Below are 24,337 nucleotides of genomic sequence, written 5' to 3' on the forward strand. Positions count from 1 at the left end.
TTCTTAATAACATCAAGATTGATAAATCCCCAGGGCCGGACATGATATACCCCAGGTTGCTGTGGGAAGTGACAGAAGAGATTGCTGGAGCAGTAGCTATGATCTTTGAATCCTCTCTGGCTGCAGGGGAGGTGCCGGAGGATTGGAGAATGGCAAAGGTAGTTCCCTTGTTTAAAAAGAGGTAACAGGGAGAATCCTGGGAACTATAGACCAGTGAGTCTTACATCGGTGGTCTGCAAACTATTGGAAAGGATTCTTAAGAATAGGGTCTACGAGCACTTGGAGAAGTACAGTCTACTCTAGGATAGTCAACATGGCTTTGTGAAGGGAAGGTCGTGCCTCACGAGCCCAATTCAGTTTTTTGAAGAGATAACAAAAGAAATTGATGAGGGTAGGGCGGTAGATGTGTCCCACATGGATTTTAGCAAAGCATTTGACGAGGTCCCCCATGAGAGACTCATCCAGAAAGTCAGGACGCATGGGATCAGTGGAATCTTGGCTGTTTGGATAAAAAATTGGCTTAAAGGAAGAAAGCAGAGGGTAGTAGTGGAAGGAAAGTATTCTGCCTGGAGGTCAGTGACTAGTGGAGTGCTGCAAGGTCCTGTCCTGGGACCCCTGCTCTTTGTGATTTTTATAAAGGACCTGGATGAAGCGGCGGAAGGATGGGTGAGTAAGTTTGCAGACGACACGAAGGTTGAAGGAGTTGTGGATGGAGCTGTAGGTTGTCGAAGGTTACAAGAGGATATAGACAGGATGCAGAGTTAGGCAGAAAAGTGGCACATGGAGTTCAATCCAGCTAAGTGTGAGGTGATGCATTTTGGAAGGACAAACCAGAAGGCTGAGTACAGGGTAAATGGTCAGTTACTTAAGAGTGGATGAACAGAAGGACCTTGGAGTTCAAATCCATACATCCCTCAAGGTCGCTGCACAGGTTGAGAGGATAGTTAAGAAGGCCTATGGGATGCTAGGCTTCATTAATAGGGGGATTGAGTTCAAGGGTAGAGAGGTCATGTTGCAACTCTACAAATCTCTGGTGAGACCACACTTGGAGTATTGTGTTCAGTTCTGGTCACTTTATTATAGGAAGGATGTGGAAGCTATGGAGAGAGTGCAGAGGAGATTTACCAGGATGTTGCCTGGATTGGAAAACAAGTCTTATGAGGCAAGGTTAGCAGAGCTGGGACTTTTCTCTTTGGAGCATAGAAGGATGAGAGGGGACTTGATAAAGGTCTACAAGATTATGAGAGGCATAGATAGGGTGCTTAGCCAGTACCTGTTTCCCAGGGCACAAATTGCAAACACCAGAGGGCATATGTACAAAGTTAAGGGAGAGAAGTTTAGGGGAGACATCAGGGGTAAGTTGTTGTTGTTGTTGTGTTTCTTTTTGTGTGTTGTTGTTGTTTTTTTTTTTTTTTTTTTTTTTTTACACAGAGGGTTGTGGGTGCCTGGAATGACTTGCCAGGGATGGTGGTGGAGGCTAAAACATTGGGGGTATTTAAGAGCCTCTTGGACAGGCACATGAATGAAAGAAAAAGAGGGTTACGGGGTAGTGTGGGCTTAGTAAGTTTTTTTTAAGGAATATATGGGTCGGCACAACATTGAGGGCCAAAGGGCCTGTACTATGCTGTAGTATTCTAGTGTCTAGTGACATTGAAGCAAAAAAATGACATTGGTTTCAAAAGTAGGTCACAAAATAGAAAAAAATATACACCAGAATGATGCAGCAGCACAAGTTCTTCCAAAATAAAAACTAACTAACAGCATTTCCTTCACTTGCGTATTCAAACACATCCCTGCATCACAATCGAGAAAGGAAAAAAAATCGCAAATACAACTCCTACAATGATTGGTAAAATTGAATCTATTAGTCTAAAAAGGAAAGAATGTGTAACTCCAACAAGATAGATTTCAAAAAGGTTATTCAGACTACTTTTGAGCATCTGAATTCTGAAAATATTTGTTATTTATTAAATAGTAAATGTTTACAAAAGTATCTGATATTCCAGTGAAGCTAAAGTTTCCTTATAGGTCCAAGGGAAGAGTAAATAAAACTACCGGTGAAGAAGCTTGCAAGTTCCTTTAAAAAATGTATGTTTTCTTACCTTATCAGCACACATTGCTACTTTAATATCCTGTTGGGTAATTTCGTAGTGCCGTATATTTCGCACATAATTGCCTGCCAGCTTCAGTATGTCAGCAGATATGTACTCTAACACTGCAACGATGTAAACAGAAACTTGATGGTCAACTTTGTATCCAAGAACCTCCTGCAGAAATATGAAAAATACCATTCATCAGTTACTGGTCTTCAAAGAATTCACAAATTCCTAATTTGTCCCAATTCCCAGTGTCCTGACGAAGGGTTCTGGCCCAAAACATTGACTGATCTTTTCCATGGATGCTGCCGACCTGCTGAGTTCCTCTAGCGTGTTGTGAGTGTTGCTTTGACCCCAGCATCTGCAGAGTATTTTGTGTTCCCAAATGTTTTTTCACAAATCAAAACAAGGTTAGAATGGATGTGAAATTCAGATTTGATGAGAAACAAGATCGAGGTGCATGTAGGTTGCGCAATCTGGCCTGTGGTAACACGCTCCATTTGTAATTTTATAGTTCTAAATGCCTTCTGCAGAATTCTGTAAATGAAGGGAGCCACTGACTAGGCTACAGGCAAAGTAATGTCCCAATGGCAATTTGATAATCACTGTTGTCAAACCCTTTTCACCTGTGGTAAAATCTCTCTCATAGTAAGATTTTAAATAGCCTAAATAAACTGAATTAAAATAGACCAAATTGTTGTGAAAAATTGAACTTAAGTCAGCTTTTAAATGGGTAAAAAATTAATACAAAAGGTAACAAAAAGGGAAAAGATTAGATAATCAAAGCATAGGCCTGCATTAATCAATATTTGCATTTGAATAAAGGGGGTGCAGTTCCCATGCTAGATATCCTTAGTGCATCTGGCTCCTTAATTGCATAGATTAGTGCTCCATTCCTGGACACAGTGCAAAATGAGAGCTATGTGCGCTGGCTTCTGACTTCCAACTTGTTTCTGACTTCAACATTGTAATGTGCAGGGACAGAAATCAGGAACGAGCTGACTTGTGAGGTGGATGGCACTGGTGGTGGTGGATGTTTTGCCACATTATTCAATGGGGTGGCTTTTCTTCTGTAATATACTCGCAGACTTTTAATAACTAAAAGAGATGAAATGTCAGTTTAACAAACAAGCTGTCAATATAATAAACAGATTTTTTTGAAATGGAATACATTTAAGTACATGAATTAGAACAAAATTTACTGTTTTTGACACAATTACAAAAATAAACATATAGAAACAAATATAAAACACATGAATTTCACATACAATATTTATGATAGACACTGCATCACAATGAGGCAAGCACCAACTAATGGAACAGTCCATATCATTAAATTAAAAAACTAGAAATCAACAAATTAATGAAATCAAGCATGCATACCAATGAATTAATAAAATTGAAGCAGCTGAATTAACACATGAATACGGTAGCAGGGATTCCCAAATTAAATGGAAAAAGAAACAGGAGAATCACTAATAATCAATCAGATCACTCGTTTTAGTGAGAGAACTCTAGCCAAAGTGTCAAAAGTTCATAGTTCAAACTTCTCTCCGAGGCCTTGAGTACAAAACTAAGCTGACACTTGCAGTACTGAAGAAATGTAGCAGAAGCCACTTAGATGTAATTAATTCAAAGTCCCATTAGCTTTTTGTGAGATACATCAAGAATTCCTACAGAATGTAACTAACAACTCCAATACTATGGAGATATCATTTGAAAATCTGATAGGCATATGGCTAGGGGAAAAGGCTACTTTAGGTGCCTGATGTTTAGATAAGAGAACTGTATACCAGTCATGCCATAGGGAAATCAAATGAGAATATTAATAATGTACATTTTCAACTGTCTAAAAGCATGTGAAATTGTCAGAGGACAGGGGTTTCCTCCTCCAAGTTTGTGGATAACTTACTGGAAAAATGAAGCCATCAGGAATTGATCACAAGCTCTATTCCTCAGCCATCAACTCATCCCTCTCTGAAGAAAATACCCGAAGCTGAGTCAGAGTAGTCACAACCTTAATTGAGCTTCAAAACCCTCAATTCAGAGTTATTTCTAGGATCCCCCATTTCTACTATTCGTTGAATCATTTAAAGCCCACATTCATAACTATTACCTGCATGCACCACTACTTTCTGAATCTGTTTGACCTCCAATCTACTGAGTAGTACTTAGGTAATGCTGAGGGAGGTGCTGAGAGAGGGAAACAAACTGCTAATGAGGCCAAAATCAGAAAAGGACAATGCACTACTCTGTGAGTAATGGGTTTTATTAATGGTTATATTAAGTGATAGCTTCTAACTCTGACAAAAGTAATAGAGCAGCACATTTTTGTCATTCACAATAAAACAAATAATTAAGTGACACAAGAATTTTACTTCGGCTCTCTACTTTGATAAAGTTTACATTTCAACTGAAATCAATTAACAGTTTGATACATTTAAACATAAGCCCAAGAATATCAATCGAAATAAATTTATTGTCATATGGTAATATGATTATCCATCAATTTTTAAAGGTTCAGAAATGACAACCTCCTACAAAGGAAAGAATTTAGCATCCAAGTTTCACAACAGTTCAATTATTCTACAACATGAGGCAGAATTTTAATAATGAAATCTTGCTCCTTGAATCTTACACCCACATGCAGTTTCTTCATTCATTCATTTTGAAAACAATCACCTTTATTAAAATGGCAGCATGATTCTAAATTTAATTGTTTAAAACTTACCTTCAGAAGAGGATGAATCTTATCAACAGGCAACAAAAGGGGACTTCTACGTTTGCGTTTTTCTATGGCAGATTGAGCATCTGCTATGGCCCACTTGTCAATTGGATGTGGAAATGATTTCTGCACTCGCTCCTAATGGATAAATTAAGAAAAAAACCATGTAACCTGTGAAACTAATTGTCAGCTGGACAACACAGATACTTGCTGACAAATTTCAATTACTAGCTTTTTCATTTAAAATCCTGAGTTTATGAGGTTAACACCCAATACAACCTTCTTAAACCAGGAAATCTGTTGTCAGTCCACATTAACTTCTGTCTGCACTGTTGAAAATTTGTGAACAATTAGATGCCATAATTAACTGGATAATATTAATGGACAAGAGCAACATTTTAAATTATTGTCTGGAAGGCAAAACTTCTTTTCATTCATTCCAATTTCCTTTCGATTCTGTCTTTCCTGCCTTTCTCACTGTACAAAACTACACTTATTTGATGCTACTACTCATCCTTTCCTCTGCATAACAAAGTATTCTTATTATCAATGGGCATCGGTTAATCTCTAGTGAGAATTCTCTAATACACATCATGAAAATTGTCTTGACCAGAAGAATTGATCAAATTGAAAAGCAAGGAAAAAAACAGAAAGGAAAGGGTGGGGGGTGCATGGAACACTCTTAAGGCCATGAGAATAAATTGTTAACCTACTATGCTTAACATCAACCTTTTGGGAAGTAGCTTTACATGCAATATTTCTTCCATTGTTCCATGGAAGAAAATGTTGTATCAATATTTGTTCTGTTACTGAAAAAAAAATGGCTGAAGGACAATAAAAATAGACAAAATTAATATATTCAAGTGTCATAACTCTGCAGCTTAGTAGTATTCTGAAATACAGTGGTGCTAGAAAATTTGTGAACCCTGTAGAATTTTCTCTATTTCTCCATAAATATGACCTAAAATGTAATCAGATATTCACGCAAGTCCTAAAACTCGATAAAAAGAACTCAATTAAACAAATAACACAAAAAACATTATACTTGTTCAATTATTTATTGAGAAAAATGATACAATATTAAATGCATTTGTTAGATGAAGTATGTGAACCTTTGCTATCAGTAACTGGCATGACCACCCCCCCCCCCACACACACACACCCTTGTACAGCAATAACTTCAACCAAACGTTTCTGCTAACTGTTGATCAGTCCTGCACATCAGGTTGGAGAAATTTTAGGCCATTCCTCCTTACAAAACTGCTTCAACTCTGGGAGATTGGTGGGCTTCCTTGCATGAACTGCTTGCTTCAGAACTTTCCACAACATTCTATAACGTTAAGATCAGGACTTTGACTTGGCCATTCCACAACCCAAATTTTCTTCTTTTTAAACCATTTAGTTGTTGAATTACTGTTGTCTATCAGATCATTGTCTTGTTGCAATATCCAACTTCCATTAAGTTTCAGGTGACTGACTGCTAACCTGACATTCTCCTGTAAAATGTCTTGATACAATTTCGAATTCATTGTTCCCTCAATGACTGCAAGCCGTCCAGGCTTGAGGCAGCAAAGTAGCCCTAAAAGGTGATGCTCCTTCCACCATGGAACAGATGGATGAGGTTTTGGTGTTGGTGTGCAGTGCTCTTTTTCCTCCAAAGCAATGTGCACTTCTGCCAGAAAGTTCAACTTTTGTCTCATTTGTCCACAGAACATTGTCCCAGAAGCATTATAGAACATCCAGATGGTATTTTGCAAACTTGTGACGTGCAGTAGTGGTTTTTTTTGGAGAGCAGTGGTTTCCTTTGTGGTGTCCTTCCATGAACACTATTCTTATTCAGTGTTTTTCTTATAGTGGACACATGAACAGAGACCTTAGCAAGTTCTAGAGGTTTCTGCTGGTCTTTTGCTGTTACTCTTGGATTCTTTTTCACTTCCTTCAGCATTGTAGGTTGTGCCCTTGGTGTGATCTTTGTAGGATGTCCACTGCTAGGGAGAGTAGCAACAGTACTGAGCTTCCTCCATTTGTACACAATTTCTCTTACTGTGGACTGATGAACACTCAAGTCTTTCGAAATGCTTTTGTAGCCTTTTCCAGCTTCATGCATCTCTACAATTTTTCTTCTAAGGTTCTCTGAAAGTTGTCTAGATTGAGGCAGGGTGCACATAAACAGATCTTTCTAGAGAAGAGCAGGCTCTGACAGTAACCTGACTTTGCGTTTTTTTAAATGTAGGGCAGGGCATTTCTTCAACTCACATCTCCAATCTCATCTCATTGATTGGAACACCTGACTCCAAGTAGCTTTTGTAGAAGGCATTATCCCAGAGGCTCACCTATTTTTTCCAACAAATACATGCAATTTTGGATCATAATTTCTAAATAAATAAATAAACAAGTATAATGCTTCTTGTGTTATTTATTTAATTGGGTTCTCTTTATCTATATTTAGGACTTGCATGTAGTCATACTTTTGCTCAAATAGAGACATTTCTACAGGGTTCATGATCTTTCTAGCACCACTGTACCCATGTAATCACAAATGGTTGATAAAACCAACCTTGCCAAATATAATCCATAAATAAAGAGCTAAACCTGCTATTTATGTTGAATAGTAAATTGAATAGCATATCCTGAAATTAAATCCTAACAGGAAGTTAAAGCCTTATGTACTCTTCATAAGAATGTCAATGCAAGAGTCACAGTGATGAAATGGAAAATAAAACAAGAATACATGAATATGCATTTTAGATGTAATTTCTATTTAAATAATAAGATACAGACACCAAAGCTGTGAATGACCTCAGGTATATGGAGATTGGAGTAACAGGAAGAATTCAGCCACATGTGCATGGCAATGATCAAGTCTGGAAGAAACAAAAGCATAAATGAATATTATTTAAAGCAGCAGATAACTAATGGCAACGTTGGAGTCAGTCAATATACCAGAGAAAGAAGTAGGTGGCGAGGATATATTCACCCAAAGATCATCTTGAGATTGAACTGGAAACCAAGAATAATAACAGTCTGCTTCAGTATCAGTTAATTTCTAAAAGGAATGAACAAGTGGCTGGGGAGTAGAGTTCACGGTGGGATAAAAACAGAAGATGTCCGGGATACTCAGTAAATCAGCCAGTGTTTGTAAGGTGAGTCAATGACCCATCACCAGAACTGAAAAAGTGAGATAACAGGCATGTCTTAATTTGAAGTGTGGTGTGGGAATAAGGAGAACCAAAGGGAATATCTGTAACATAGTAAAGAGACACAGTAGTCATGCAGAAATATAGCAAGGAAACAAGCCCTTCAAGGCCACATAGACTGGGGTCCCCAATCTTTTTTGCACTGTGGATCGGTATAATATTGACAATATTCTTGCGGACCGGCCGACCCCTTGGGGTGGGGGGAGGTGTTAATCAAGACTGGAATATAGGTGATAAGTCAACAATAAGTCACTTATCAGTGGCTAATACACTCAATTTCGTTTCAAAAAGGGTTTATCTAACGAATTTAATATTAAACACACAGAACATATTTTCCTCACATGAATATAGTGATAAGTCAATTATAAGGGGGTTCCTTATGTCCCGCCTATTCCGCAATTTAGTTTTCGTTACATTCATTGCAGAAAACTCTGCTTCGCAGAGATATGATGTAGGAAATGGAAGCAACGTTTTCAGTGCTTTCGTGGCTGTCTCAGGATATTCAGCCTTGACTTTGATCCAGAATGCCGGCAGAGAAGTTGTGTCAAACATACTTTTCAGCCCACCGTCATTTGCAAGCTCGAGGAGTTGATCTTCTTCTCGCGCTGACATGGATGATTCACCGGGGACATTCACAAATGGGTCACGGACCCATTCCTTTGCACATTTTGGGTCATTTGTGGTTGGGAAGTAACGCTCGAATTCTGTCAACAGCCAAGATAGGTGTTCGTGCACCAGCTGTGAGCCTCAGTCGCTCCCAGATTCCCAGCTAATGTTGGGAACATGTCAAATATGCCCCTGTCCACTCGCTGTCCCCACAGTTCCAGTTTGGCTGTGAAAGCAGACACTTTATCTGCCAACTTGAAGACAGTTGTCATTCTCCCCTGAAGTGACAAATTGAGTTCATTGAGCTGGTTGAAGATGTCACGCAGATAAGCGAGTTTTGCTATCCACTCCTCGTCACTGAAGTGTACTGCCAGTGGTGTCTTTTTTCTTGAAAGAAATCTCTGTAACTGCTCTCTTATCTCAAAAACCCCGGCCAGGGCTCTCCCCCTTGATTGCCACCTGACTTCAGTGTGTAAGAGAAGGCGTTTGTGCTTTGCATCCATTTCCTTGCAAAGCTGCTCAAACAGACGTGAGTTCAGGGTTTTTGCTTTGATGTGATTGATAACTTCAACAATGTCACTCAATACGCTGTTAAGATTAGGTGACAATTTTCGGCTAGCCAGCATTTCCCTGGGTGTGACACAGTGTGTAGACTGGCATTCAGGAGCAACCTCTTTGACTCGGGTAGTGAAACCTGACTCGTTAAGCCGTTCCAACAGCTGTGCTTCGATGTCCTCCGCTATGTCATCCATTCTCCTTGAAACTGTGGTAGCTGAAAGAGAAACCTGTGCCATCTTGTTAGCTGCAGCTTCTCCCAACAGTTCACGGCACATCCTTGGCAGCAGGCAGTATCAATTCTTCACCAACAGTGAAAGACTTTTTAGCCTTAGCAATACGGCTAGCCACTAAGTACGACACTCTCAGAGCAGCAGCATTTGTGGAGGTGGTGGCTCTCAGCACTTGCTTCTGTTCCGCTTGCTCAAGTTCTTTCCCGCTCAAAAAAACTCAACGGGTTTGTTTTTAAGTGCAGGGTGCTTGGACTCAAGGTTCCAAAGCAGTTTTGAGGGCTTCATTGCCTCATTAGACAGCTTGTCTCCACATATTACACACAGGGGGCTTGGAGCTTGCGAGTCACCGGTCGCAATAAAGCCATATTTTATGTACGACTCGTCGTATTTTCTGTTGAAGGAAGCGTTCTGTTTTTTTGCAGTCTCGGCCTCAGCTGTCTCTGCGTTATCATCATCGTTAGGCCTTTTATGTCCCCTACCATCTCTTCCAAAGAAACTCTCAAGCAACGTTTGTTTTTTACTCATCGAGTAGTTGCAGGTTAATGACCGACTGATGACCTCGCGTGCGTTCAAATTCAACAGTGGGCGTCACAGGGAACGAGGAAAGGTGCAGCTGACTAATATCGTTTCATATCGCCAAATCATATTGTTTCCTCACGGCCTGGTAGTACACGCTTTGCGGCCCGGTGGTTGGGGACCACTGACATAGACCATCAAACACCAATTTTCACACTGATCCCATCCTAACTCATTTTATTCTCCCCGTATTCCCATTAACCCCACCCCAGATTCTCTCACTAATGGAGCAATTTAAAATGGATGATTAACAAATCAATCTGCATGTTTCTGGAATGTGGAACGAAACTACAGCACCTAAAGCTAGGACACGTCAAAGAGAGAACATGTAAATTTTGCTTAGAAAGAACAGAGGTCAGGATTGCATGGAAGTGACAGCAGGGTGGAAACTGACAACAAAGGTAATGAAAATACCAGATTCTTTAACATTTCAGTAAGCAGTCATCAATGAACCACATTAAAAAAAGTCAGGAGGACGCAGAGTAAGTGAAGACGTTCGGTATTTCATACAAAAGCAGTCATAGTTTGGACTCACTGAAGCTCCTAGAACCAAGTACAAGTTTAATTATCATTCAACCATTCATGAATACCGCCAAACAAAACAGCATTCGTCTGGAGCCATGGTGCAAAACACAGTACAAGGCATATATAGGACATATAAGACAGCAGTCAGCGTACAGTCAATACAAAACAAAATATGGCCCAAGTCCCTGAGAGACATATCCTGCAGATTAATGGTGCATGGATGATTGTCAGCAAGAATAAGGCCTCAGCAGTCTGCAAACAAATGCATGCAACCCATCTTGTTTTCCACCGAGTGAACACTGGAGGGCAGCACTGATGCACTGGGCCTGCCCCCAATCAAGCACAGATGCCGTGCCACAGCACCTCCGGCATCTTCTCTTCTGGGCGGCAGCAACAGGTAAGGCCACGGCATGAGACCTAGTCCGCACTACAACCAAGACTACGCAGTCTCCCTGCTGTTGGTCTTGTCAATAGACCAGTGAATCGGATTTGCAGTATTCCAGATTACCAATGTTCTGCGGGGTCCTCTGAGCACAATAAAAACCTTAAAAGACAATCACTCGCTGTTAGACTGTACACCTCCTTTGCGCAGTGACTCCAACATCTTTCTGTAGAAGGCAGCAACAGTCCACACAAAGTCCGGCTTCTCTAAACCTGCTATTGAGGAACTTGCTGATGGGGCAGACTTGTAGTACCTGAAGTTCTTAATGTCCAGTAGTGTCTTGCGATTGTAAAAACTATTTTAAAAATACAAAAAACAACTTTGGTTGGTCCTGGAGAGGCCACTATGTCCATGTGTGCTGCCATCTTGGAAGACCAGAGACATATTTAATTTCAAGAAAGTGAGCAGAGTTAAAGAAGTAACTGATCAATGTAAGAATGGATTCACCAAGCAAATGAGGGTGATGGTGGAAGGGTTCTGATTAGGCCCCATTCAAGGAAGCAAAGGGCCTTCAGGGGTGGGGTGGAGAAATTGGGAGATTAAATATCCTAAGTGAAGATGAGTCAATGAGCATCAGGAAACTAAAGGAAGGCATTGGGTGGTATGGACCTAAGTGATGGAAGAATCAATGTGTATACTGAGTCACTATTGCCTGTAGAGGGAATTAGGTTATGGACTGTCAGGGCGACAACGTCCTCATGTTCAGTAGTGAAATATAGTATAATGGAAAATGAAAAGCTGTCTGAGGGCTGATGGAGAGCCTCAACAAGGTGAAAGCCATTTCACCAAATCACAAAAGTACTGTCATTGTCACCAATGATAACGATGTTTAGACTGGTCTTTAGTGATCCAAGTGTTACAGGTTATGAGGTGGGTTCATTAGAGTAGGTGCAGAAGAAAATTTTAGACATTGCTTTTTTAATAGTTTGTGACCTAAAGAAAATAAGGCTATTAAAGAAATGTTCAAACTGGATACAGAATTTCTGAATACTAGAGAAAGGGGTCCACAGTCTTAAGTAAAGATTTCTGGCCAAGAAAATAGGCATGGGGGTGAAGTCAACAAAAGAAGAGTTCAACATAATATTAGGCTCAAAATTCATTAGAATTCAGATGTTGGGTGTTGAAACAAGGGCCTTTGCTAAACACTGATCATTTGTCATCAGTGAGAAGATCCAAGAAATAGTGAGAACAGTATTTATCATGATCGTTTTCATTTTATCTACACTTAATATACCTGGCCATTTGATAAGTGCTATGATAATTTAGAGACAGTGGAAGGGTTGGGAGAGAAATTGGTGAAATATTTACCCAGAGTCATTATGTGGAACTGATGCTGTATTTTTGGAAGCTGTTAACAGGATTAATAAGTGGAAGAGGAAGAAAAGTTATTCAAAAATGATTTAATGGTTGAGAGAGAAGAATTGAATTAAACAAGTGTGATGCCACACAGTTGATGATGTCAAAAAATACACAAAGATCAACAAAGGATAGATAATCATCACGCCAAAGGATGTCACTCACACCTAATGAGAACAGCTGAGGTCCCATGTGTTCATCTTGTCTAACAAACAGAAACCAGAACCCCACCAAACAATACAGTGAAAGACCCCACAGAAATGTTACCAGACAGGGCACTGCTTGACAGACAGAAGTGGTGCACTCTCAGCAGAGCGAGAGCGGGAGTTTGTAGGACGGGAGACAATATGGTGAAGTGGGGTTTAAAGACCAGCGCATCCTGTGAGTGTGGCGAAAGGGTGCAGAACATTGAACACGTTCTGCGCAACTGCCCACTGTCACCTGATTTAGCTGACACTGACCTGCTCAACGTCAACCAAACAACACTAGTGGCTGGCTGTCTGGTGTGACAAGCTATGATGATGATCTTGTCTTTATTCATGTTGCTTAACCTTTATCAAATAATCACCTAATCCAACACTTTCCTTTAATGTTCATTCTTTGCAGAATTTCTCACCCTTCCAAAAATGCTTTCCATCCAAAGGTTCTTAGCACTCCTTCTTTCTCAATGACAAGATATTCTGCATCGCTATTTGAAAGAAGGACTCAGCTGAAAAATGTATGCTTTAACACTACTTTGACCCATTCAAGTGGTTCTGTGCTCCTTCCCTAGTCAACATCTTAGAAAGATAACCTCTTTTACCCTGGTCTGAGATATCAACATTAGATCTTTCTCAATCACAAGGACCATCTAAGCCACCTTCAACACCCCCTTCCTCTACCTCTATATCAGCCTATTGCCTGCTGAAACTCTCATTCATGTTTTATCATGTCCACATCTAATTATGACAATATAAACTAATTTCCATCCAAAGTCCCACACTGCTGAACAAATGATATAACAGCAAAAAGAAATATCTAGCATATTTCCATGAGACGATAAGACGGGCAGAACTTGGCCATTCAGCCCATCGAGTCCACACCATTATCAATCACAGCTTATTGTTTGTCCTTCTGAACCCCATTCTCCAGCTTTCTCCCCCTAACCTTTGATGCCCTTAATAATCAAGGCTGATCAACCTCCGCTTTAAATGTGCCCAATGATTTGGCCTCGACAGCCGTCTGGTATAATGAATTCCACAGATTCAGCACCCTCTGGCTAAAGAAATTCTTCCTCCCTGTCCTAAAGAGACATCCTTGTATTCCAAAGCTGTGCTCTTTCTAGGCCCTTCAATATTTGATTAGTTTCAATGAGATCCTCCCTGATTCTTATAAACTCCAGCAAGTACCAGCCCAGAGCCATCATGCGCTCATCGTACATTAACCCTTTCATCCCAGGGACCATTCTCATGAACCTACTCTGGACCCTCTCCAAAGCTAGCAAATCCCTTTTTTTTTTAAAAAAACGTAAGAGGCCCAAAAACTTCAAATGCAGTTTGACAATGCCTTATAAAGCCCCAGCATTACATCCTTGCTTTTATATCATACTCTTCTTGAAATAGCATTTGCCTTCCTTACTACAAACTCAAGTAGCATGTTGACCTTTAGGGAATCCTGCACTAAGCTCAAATAAGACCCTTTGCACTTCCAATTTTTGAATTTGCTCCCCACCTTTATTCCTTCTACCAAAGGATACCCTTCCATCTGCCACTTTTTTTTGCCCATTCTCCTACTATGCCCAAGTCCTTTTGCATACTCCCTACTTCCTCAACACAATCTACCCCTTCACCTATCTTTGTCATCGTCCACAAACTTGGCCATAAAGTCATCAATTCCATCATAAAGATCATTGATATATAATGTAAAAAGAAGCAGCTCAACACTGACCCCTGTGGAACATCTCTAGTCACTGACAGCCAACCAGAAAATGCCCTCTTTATTCCCATTCTTTGCCTCCTACCAGACAAACAATCTTCTATCTATGCTGGTACCTTTCCTGTAATACCATCCTGTTTAGCAGTCTCGTGTTCGCCACCTTGTCAAAGGCTTTCTGAAAATCCAAGTTAACAATATCACCTGACCCTCCTTTATCATCCTGTCTGTTATTTCCTCAAAGAATTCCAACAGAATTGTCAGGCAAGATTTTCCAAGTAAACCATGCTGACTTCAACATACAGAGGTGCTAGAAAGTTTGTGAACCCTGTAGAATTTTCTCTATTTCTGCATAAATATGAACTAAAATGTGATCAGATCTTCATGCAAGTCCTAAAACTACATAAAGAGAACCCAATTAAATAAATACAATCTAATATTACATGTATTTGTTAGAAAGAATAGGTAAACCTTGGGGGTAATGCCTTCTACAAAAGCTATTTGGAGTCAGGTATTCCAATCAATGAGATGAGATTGGAGATGTGAGTTGTAGAGGTGCCCTACCCCATAAAAAAGACAAAAAGTCAGGTTACTGACAGAGCCTGCTCTTCTCAAGAAAGATCTTTTTGTGTGCACCCTGCCTCAATCAAACCAACTTTCAGAGAACCTTAGAAGAAAAATTGTAGAGATGCATGAAGCTGGAAAAGGCTACAAAAGCATTTCAAAAGACTTGAGTGTTCATCAGTCCACAGTAAGAGAAAATATGCACAAATGGAGGAAACAGTACTGCTGCTACTCTCCCTAGGAGCGGACATCCTGCAAAGATCACACCAAGAGCACAACATGCAATGCTGAAGGAGATGAGAAAGAACCCAAGGGTAATAGAAATCCCTAGAACTTGCTGAAGTCGCTATTCATGTGTCCACTATAAGAAAAACACTGAACAAGAATAGTGTTCATGGAAGGACACCACAGAGGAAACCACTGCTCTCTAAAAAACAACATTGATGCATGACTCAAGTTTGCCAAAGACCACCTAGATGTTCTACAATGCATCTAGGACAATGTTCTGTGGACAGATGAGGCAAAAGTTGAACTTTCTGGCAGAAATGTATATTGCTACGTTTGGAGGAAAAAGGGCACTACACACCAACACCAAAACCTCATCCCAACTGAGAAGCATGGTGGAAGGAGCATCATCTTTTAGAGCTGTTTTGTTGCCCCCAGGCCTGGACAGCTTGCAATCATTGAGGGAATAATGAATACAAAATCGTATCATGACATTTTACAGGAGAATATCAGTGTAGCAGTCTGTTACATGAAGATTAATAGAAGTTGGATAATGCAACAGAGCAATGATCTGAAAGACAATAATAAATAACAACAGAATGATTTAAAAAGAAGAAAATTCATGTTTTGGTATGGCTGAGGCAAAGTCCTGACCTTAATTCTATAGAAATGTTGTGGAAGGACCTGAAGCAAGCAGTTCATGCAAAGAAGCCCACCGATATCCCAGAGTTGAAGCAGTTTTTTTCAGGAGGAATGGCTAAAATTCCTTCAAGTCAATGTGCAGGACTGATCAACAGTTACCGGAAATATTTGGTTGAAGTTATTGCCATACAAGGGGGTCACACCAGCTACCGAAAGCAAAGATTCACATACTTTTTCCAACAAATACATGTAATATTGGATCATTTTTCTCAAAAAAATAAATGAATAAATATAATTTTTTTGTGTTATTTATTTCATTGGGTTCTCTTTATCTAGTTTCAGGACTTGCATGAAGATCCAATCACATTTTATGTCATACTTATGCCAAAATAGAGAAAATTCTACAGCATTCACAAACTTTCTAGCACCACCGTATTTTATCATGTGCCTTCAAGTACCTCGAAACCGCATCCTTAATAATGGACTCCAACATCTTGCCAACTTCTGAACCCCTTTCAGAACCCTAGGGTGAAGTCCATCTGGTCTAGGTGATTATCTACATTCAGACCTTTCAGCAAGTACCTTCTCCTTAGTAATAGCGACTATACTCACTTCTGCCTCCTGACACTCTCGAATTTATGGTATATTGCTGGTGTCTTCCACAATGGAGACTGATGCAAAATACCTACAGTTCGTCCACCATTTCTCTGTTCCCCTTCATTTTTCCAGCATCATTTCCCACTATTCCGACATTCACTCTTGACTCTCTTTTACTTTTTATATATCTGAAAAAAAACTTTGGTAACCTCTTTTATATTATTGGCTAGCTTAACTTCCTATTTCATAATTTCTCTCCTTATTGTTTTTTAAGTTGCTTTCTGTTAGTTGCTATAAGCTTCCCAATCCTCTACCTTCCCATTAATTTTTGCTATATCGTATGCTCTCTGTTTTGCTTTTATGCTGTCTTTGTCTTGCCTTGTCAGCCATGGTTGCCTCATCCTCCCTTTAGAATGCTGCTTCTTTGGAATGAACTGATCCTATGCCTTCCATAATTGGTCCCAGGAACTGGAGCAACTGCTGCTATGCTATCATCCCTGCTACTATCCATTTCCAATCAACTTTGGCCAGCTCCTCTTTGTCTCTTTAGTTCCCTTTACTCTACTGATTTTAGTTTCTTCCTCTCAAGCTATAGGGTGAATTCTATCATCAGTGATTATGAGCACTGCCTCCTCAGGGTTCTTTTACTTTTAAGTTCCCAAATCAAATCTGGTACATTACACAACACCCAATCCAGAATTGCTTTTTTCCCAGTGGGTTTAACTATAATTTCCTTGGTGCGTGTGTGCTGTAGATTATAAGTGTGTAACTTGAGGGTATGAAAACTACAGAATCAGAAAAAAATTCAGACACAGAAGTACCTTGATACGGACAAGAAATGCAGGCTTGATTAAGACAGATGGGAAGGAAAGGAACAATGGGAAGAGGATCAGCTTGAACAAAAGACATTATGAAAGTAAGTGCTGAAGTATTAAGATAATCCAGAAAGGCTTGTTATGACAGGTTTATTGTCTCGGTTAGGATATGTCCTTGTTAAGCAACTAAGTGTCATTAAACAATTGGTTCGAACTCTTTTGCTGTAATTTAGTTCTATAATTTAGTTTTATTTCAGCTTACCTCCACATCTGGAACACTGCGGGGCTGAACCAGACACAGCATGCTTAACAGCTGTAGAATTAGCTCTTCAATATATTGCAAAGCATCCTCAGTAGATTTAAGCTTGGGATGTACTTGTTGTTGAACCTGTCAACAGCAAATGGAAAAGCAACTTACAATTAAAACCCAAACAAAACAATTAATAAATACACATTTCATAATTTTTAAATTTCCCAAGTAATACTTCAAATACCCGACTAAAAAAGTTATTTCCATATGCAATATTTTATGGTATTCTGAGCTGTATATTTTTGATTGGCAGTATATTCAACTCTAACCAAAAAAAGTTGATATATTCTAAATATGGTCACCTATTTGGCTCATCTACATTCATCCATCCAGAAAGGTCAAGTTCTCTCCCATGACAAATTTGGTTCAGCTTTGGATATGTTACAGGTCCACTGGCTTCATTAACAATTAAACAGAGATAGGTGTGTAAAAAGAGCCCAAAGGATCATCGGAGACCCAAGTCATCCCAACCATAAACTGTTCCAGCTGCTACCATCTGGGAAATGGCACCGCAGCATAAAAGCCAGGACCAACAGGCTCCGGGACAGCTTCTTCCACCAGGCCATCAAACTGATTAATTCACGCTGATAATTGCATTTCTATGCTACATTGACGGTCCTGTTGTACATACTATTTAGTACAAATTACTATAAATTGCACATTTAGACGGAGACATAACATAAAGATTTTTACTCCTTATGTATGTGAAGGATGTAAGTAATAAAGTCAATCCACAGTTCAAATGCTGTTTGTATGCCTAATTATTCTGGGAGTTGACTTGACTGATATTATCGATTTGCAGAAGAGGATCATCTGGAACGTCATAGTGCTATTGCATGACTTGAATTGGATATTCTTATCTTTACAGTAAGTACTAATGCAATCATTCATAAGGCACATCAAGCATACACAACGTTTAACTGAATTACCTAATTCCTTTTACTTCACTGAATGTGAACATTAAAGGTCATGTATGTTCAATCAGATTGCTTCAATCAACCCTTTCCATTTATTCATGATCTTCAATTACTACAAAAACCCTCCCAACATCTGGTAATAATTTTACTCAACTTAAACAGGACATATTTCTACAAGTCTGCCATTCAACCCTGGATGAGCACCCATTCTCTGCAAATACCTGTCTTTCCACTGTCTGATTTCAGTGCAAATTTTTGGTAGAAGTACATTCAATCAGAAGTGGAATCCACCTGCTTAACTTAGTCGTGACCTTTACCCGGCTTCTACTGAGGAATTGATGCAGAGCCAATATCCAAGAAGAAATGCAAATCACTGAAATGGAATCTTGATCTCTATTTGAGTCTAGTCTACATTTCACAGATTTGCAGGAATTCAAGACTATTCAGAGCTAAGCTTAACGCAACTATTATATTTTTAGGATGAATTCTACCAAAGACCTCTTCCTATTAACAGAAATCCTAAAATGTGATTGCTCAAGAAGAAAGAATTTGGTATTGTATTGCACATATATTGCATTTCTTAATTTAAAAGTCAATTCAATGCAATAATCAAAGTGTGTGTGAAAATAATTTAGCAGCACTAAATAAACCCTTAGTTTAAACCCAGAGCCCCTTATTCTACACCCTTAATTATGAAATCATATTCCAGCTTATCCATTACTAATCTCTGAATATTCACATGTCTCCTCATGCCCCTCTCTTCCTTCTTTGACTTATCCCATCTACTTTCGTCTAGTCCTCCCTTTCCACCTGCATCAGGACACTTCTTGTGCTCTCAAGCATTCTGATCACTTTCAATTTCTTTGGCACCAACATCCCATGGGCATCTAGTCTAGTCCTGACGAAGGGTCTCGGCCTGAAACGTCGACTGCGCCTCTTCCTACAGATGCTGCCTGGCCTGCTGCGTTCACCAGCAACTTTGATGTGTGTTGCTAGTCTTTATACATTTCCATTTCCCCCAGCAGGAAGGATTTAGGGCCCTCTGCTTCTTTCTTGAGCATGGGCTCTTGCATGGGCTGCAACTACAACTGTCTTTTCATTGGCTACATGTAACCATCTTTATCTCAAACCTACTCTGGCACCTCTCCATAACTCTTTCACCATTATATTAACTGCATTGGTGCTGCTTCCTATAATCATGTGAAACTCCTCAGTTTTATCACCTTTGCTACAGATTCATTTGGACCACTTTTGACACTAAGACTGTCATTGTGTGTGAGTGATTGAGTGGGAGGTATGGGGCTTGTTTTTCTGTTATTCTGTATTGTAGTTGTTGCTTGTGTAGCCCTGCTGAATATTGTGAGCATGCTATGTTGGCACCGGAATGTATAGCAATACTTGCGGGCCGCCCCCAGTGTACCCCTAGGTGGTATTAGTTAACGGAGAAAATGCATTTCACTGTATGTTTTGATGTACATGTGAATCTGAAAAACTGAATCTGAATCTAAACTAGAGTTTTATTCCTTGGAACTTAGGAAGTTAAGTGATAATTTGAAGTTTTAAAAGCACTAGGAGAACTGATGAGGCAGACAGAAAATATTTTCAGTAGTTGAGGTCCTTAACAGTATTATTATTCTTTTACTGTTGTTACATGTACCAAGATACAGTGAGAAGCTTTTACTTGTGTGCAATTCCACAGCTGGTTTCCCATCAAATTGTCACTATAAATACAAAGTAAGCAAAATTAAATAAACCTTTCAAAACCAGGCAGTGATTAGAGAATAGAAACTTTTAGACAAGGTGCGATTGAGGTATTAGAGCAAATAAATATTGATTTTTACAGGAGTGATATAAAAATGAGATCCTAATGTGGTTAATGAAGTAGAGAAGAATTCAAAGAGCATAAAAGCAGCATATGGCATTTGTGACTGACTCAAATTTTCTATGCTGCATTTTCTATTTCTCTTGATTGTCCTTAAATCATAATCAGGGGCCTTCCAATCTTACAATGCATGTCTGGTTACAAATAATTTTCTGTGAAAAATCTCTGTTATATATTGTTAACGTAATGAACTTTGCCAATACCAGTGCATTAATGGTGCTGTATTAAAAGAAACTGCTGAGTATAATCTTGACCACTAGGTGTCAATAATGCCATTAACATTTTGATGCTTTTTAAAAATCAGATATGGTATAATTCTCTGGCATCTTGCTTCAGGTTCAGGGAACATTTCCAGGAACAAAAGCACTAATTTGGGTTCTCTGTGATGTGTGAACCTCTGCTCTCGCAGGTTCTGGGCATTGCTATGCTGGGTGCCTTTTCACAGGGTTTTGACCCAAAAAGTCAGCAATTCTTTATCTCTCATAGAAGCTGCTCAACCCAGAAGGTTCATCCAATAAGATTTGCTTCAACTGGTACAAACCCTGCCTTAGTTGTTGCTGCACAATGTTACAAAAAACAAAACAGCACTGTACAGACCTTTTGGCTTAAAATGTTGTGTCAACCTTTTAACCTATTTTAAAACCAAGCTAACCCTTCCCTCCTCTATAATGCACTATTTTTCTATCATCCGTGTGCCTATTTAAGTATTTCCTAAATGCCCCTAACGTGCCTGCCTCTATCACCAGCCAAAAAAAAGGCCATTCCATGCACCTACCACACTCTGTGTAAGAAAAACTTCTCTGACATCCTCCCTATACTTTCCTTCGATCACTTAAAATCATGTCCCCTTGCATTAGCCATTTCCACCCTGGCAAATAGTCTCTGGCTATCCATGCTATCTATGTCTCTCATCATCTTGTATACCTCTATCAAGTCACTTCCCATCCTCTTTCGCTCCAAAGAGAAAATCCCTAACTCACTCAACCTATCTTCATAAGACATGCTCGCTAGTCAAGGCAGCATCCTCTGCACCCTCTCCAAACATTCCAAATCTTTCCTATAATGAGGCGACCAGAATGGAACATAAGTGAAGTCTAACCAGAGTTTTATAAAGCTGAAACATTACTTGTGGCTCTTGAACTCAATCCCTGACTACCAAAGGCCAACACACCATACACCTTCTTAACCACCCTGTCAATTTGCATATCAACTTAGAGATCCATGGATGCGGATCCCGAGATCTTTCTGCTCCTCCCCATCAACAAGAATCCTTTCATTACCGTTGTATTCTGCCTTCAAATTCAACCTTCCAAAATGAATCATTTCACAATTTTCTGGGTTGAACTCCACTTGCCACTTCTGAGCCCAGTTGTGCATTCTGCCAATGTCCTGTTGCAAACTACAACAATCCTCCATTCTATCCACGACTCCACCAACCTTTATGTCATCTGCAAACCAATCTACTCTTCTACTTCCTCACCTAAGTAGTTTATAAAAAACAACAAAGAGCAGGAGTCCCCGAACAGATCCCTGTGGAACATGTTGTTTACTGATCTCCAAGCAGAATACTCTCTGTATATTACCTTCAATGGCCAAATCAATTTTGTAACCACATAACCAAGTTTCTCTGGATCCTATGCTCCCTTTCTGAAAGAGGCTACCAAGGGGAATCTTATCAAATGTCCCCTTCGTAGGCTCTTTCAGGAAGGGGGCATATCCACTGCTCTACCTTCATTGATGTGCTTTGTCCATTCCTCAAAGAAGTCAAGCAGGCTTTTGAAGCATGGCCAACCCATCACAAAGCCATGCTGACTATCCCTAATCATACTATGCTTCTCCAAATACTCATAAATCATGTCTCTAAGAATCTCTACAATAATGTGCTCAACACTGAAGTATTTGAGCAAGAATTCCAAATAGTCTCATCTTTAGCATAAAGCTGAACTTGAATTTTTTGATGTCCTGTCATTCTAAATACCCAATTAAGAGTTATAAACCTATCAGTATCTTTCAATAGCTTAATTCTACAACTTAATCTGAATTCCAATCTTAGAATAGAACAATGCCAACCACTGGTACTGTCTACACTGCACTCTCTTTAAACTGGAATGTATGGTACTCAGAACCGATCAAAGCACTGGGAAATGCAAAGATGGCATGCTGAGGAAACCACAGATAACAAAGTATATTGAAGATTTGATTAAAAAAGGGAAGCACATTACAAGCAACTGTAAGCAAATGAGACCTTGGATATAAAGGGTGCATGAAATATAGAACATAGAATAGTACAGCACAATACAGGTCCTTCAGCCCACAATGTTGTGCCGACCCCTAAACCCTGCCTCCCATATAACACCCACTTTAAATTCCTCCATATACCTGTCTAGTAGTCTCTCAAATTTCACTAGTGTATCTGCCTCCACCACTGACTCAGGTAGTACATTCCACACACCAACCACTCTGAGTAAAAAACCTTCCCCTAATATCCCCCTTGAACTTCCCACCCCTTACCTTAAAGCCATGTCCTCTTGTATTGAGCAGTGGTGCCCTGGGGAAGAGGCGCTGGCTATCCACTCTATCTATTCCTCTTAATATCTTGTACACCTCTATCATGTCTCCTCTCATCCTCCTTCTCTCCAAAGAGTAAAGCCCAAGCTCCCTTAATCTCTGATCATAATGCATACTCTCTAAACCAGCCAGCATCCTGGTAAATCTCCTCCGTACCCTTTCCGATGCTTCCACATCCTTCCTATAGTGAGGTGACCAGAACTGGACACACTGCTCCTCCACACTACCAAGTATCCTGCCATTTACTTTGGAGAATCCTATTCTACAAGAGGTGGAGGGAAGCTTTTCTAATTGGGAGTCTGTGACTAGTGGTGTAACTAAAGAATAGTGCGAGGACCTTTGTTGTTTGTGAGGCACATTGACAACTTGGATATGAATGCAAGAGGTATCAAGTCCGAGTTTAACAGCATGGAAATAGGTCCTTTGCCCCCATTACAACCCAGTGAGCTCCTCCCATCAGTCTGCATTTGGCCCATAGCATTTTAAACCACTCATCCATGTACTTACCTAGAGGGCTTTTAAATGTAAAGTGTGCTCCCCCCAACCACTATTGCTGGCAGCTCATTTCAAATATGCACCGCTCTTCGTGTTCAAAGTACTTTGATTTTTGAACGCTTTGTGTGAAGATGCTGCTCCTGATATCCCTTTTAACTGTCTTGCATCTGATCTTAAAGAGATACCTTTTTTTTCAAGCATCCCCTCTGTGGGAAAATGACTATATTCCCGAATCACAAATGAGAAAATCTGTAGATGCTGGAAATTCAAGCAACACACAGAAAATGCTGCAGGAATTCAGCAGGCTAAGCGACATCTAGGGAAAAAAGTACAGTTGACACTTCAGCCCAAAACATCAACTGTACTTTTTTTTCCATAGATGCTGCCTGGCCTGCTGAGTTCCTCCAGTATTTTCTGTGTGTTCCTGAGTACTTGAATGTGTGCCTTCATGCTTCTGTACTTCCTTCCTGATGGCAGCAATGAGAACAAGGGCTGACTCCTTTGAGGCATCACTCCTTGAACTTGTCCTGGATGCTACAGAGGCTAGTGCTCATGATGGAGCTGACTAAGTTTACAACTCTGTGCAGTTTATTTCAATCTAGTGTAGTAGCCTACCCCCCCCACCCCCACACCAGATGGTGATGCAGCCAGTTAGAATGCTCTCCATGGTACATTTGTAGGAATTTGTAAGTGTTTTTGGTGACATACCAAATCACTTCAAACTCCTAATGAAACATAGCCACTGTCGTGCCTTCTTTGTAGCTGCATCTCTATGTTGGGTCCAGGTTAGATCCACAGGGACTTTGACACTCAAGAACTTGAAATTGCTCACTCTTTGCACTTCTGATCTCTCTACAAAGACTGGTGTGTGTTCTCTCATCCTACCCTTTCTGAAGTCCATAATCAGCTGTTTGGTCTTACTGACAGAGTGCAAGGTTGTTCCTGTGACACCACTCAACTAGCTGATATACTTCACTCCGATATTTCCTCTTATCACCATCTGAAATTCTGCCAACAACGGTTGTATTGTCAGCAAATTTCTCGATGGCATTTAAGGTGTGCCTAGCCATACAGTCATGGGGGAAAAGAGACTAGAGCAG

At 39.9% G+C, this 24,337-nt stretch overlaps 1 protein-coding gene across 2 annotated transcripts in view; it reads right to left on the minus strand.

Moving 5' to 3' along the window:
• LOC140201498 (son of sevenless homolog 1) overlaps positions 1 to 24,337 on the minus strand; it is a 208,225-nt gene that overhangs the window by 103,123 nt on the left and 80,765 nt on the right. For both annotated transcript variants that reach the window (XM_072265692.1, XM_072265691.1), the window contains exons 2-4: positions 17,328 to 17,453; positions 4,828 to 4,959; positions 2,103 to 2,267 (exon numbers count right to left, since the gene is read on the minus strand). In XM_072265692.1, coding sequence (XP_072121793.1) covers positions 2,103 to 2,267; positions 4,828 to 4,959; positions 17,328 to 17,453 — 423 coding nt within the window. The remainder of the gene's footprint in view (positions 1 to 2,102; positions 2,268 to 4,827; positions 4,960 to 17,327; positions 17,454 to 24,337) is intronic.

The sequence above is a fragment of the Mobula birostris genome, chromosome 8, assembly GCF_030028105.1.
Source record: "Mobula birostris isolate sMobBir1 chromosome 8, sMobBir1.hap1, whole genome shotgun sequence".
Taxonomy (NCBI): Eukaryota; Metazoa; Chordata; class Chondrichthyes; order Myliobatiformes; family Myliobatidae; genus Mobula; species Mobula birostris.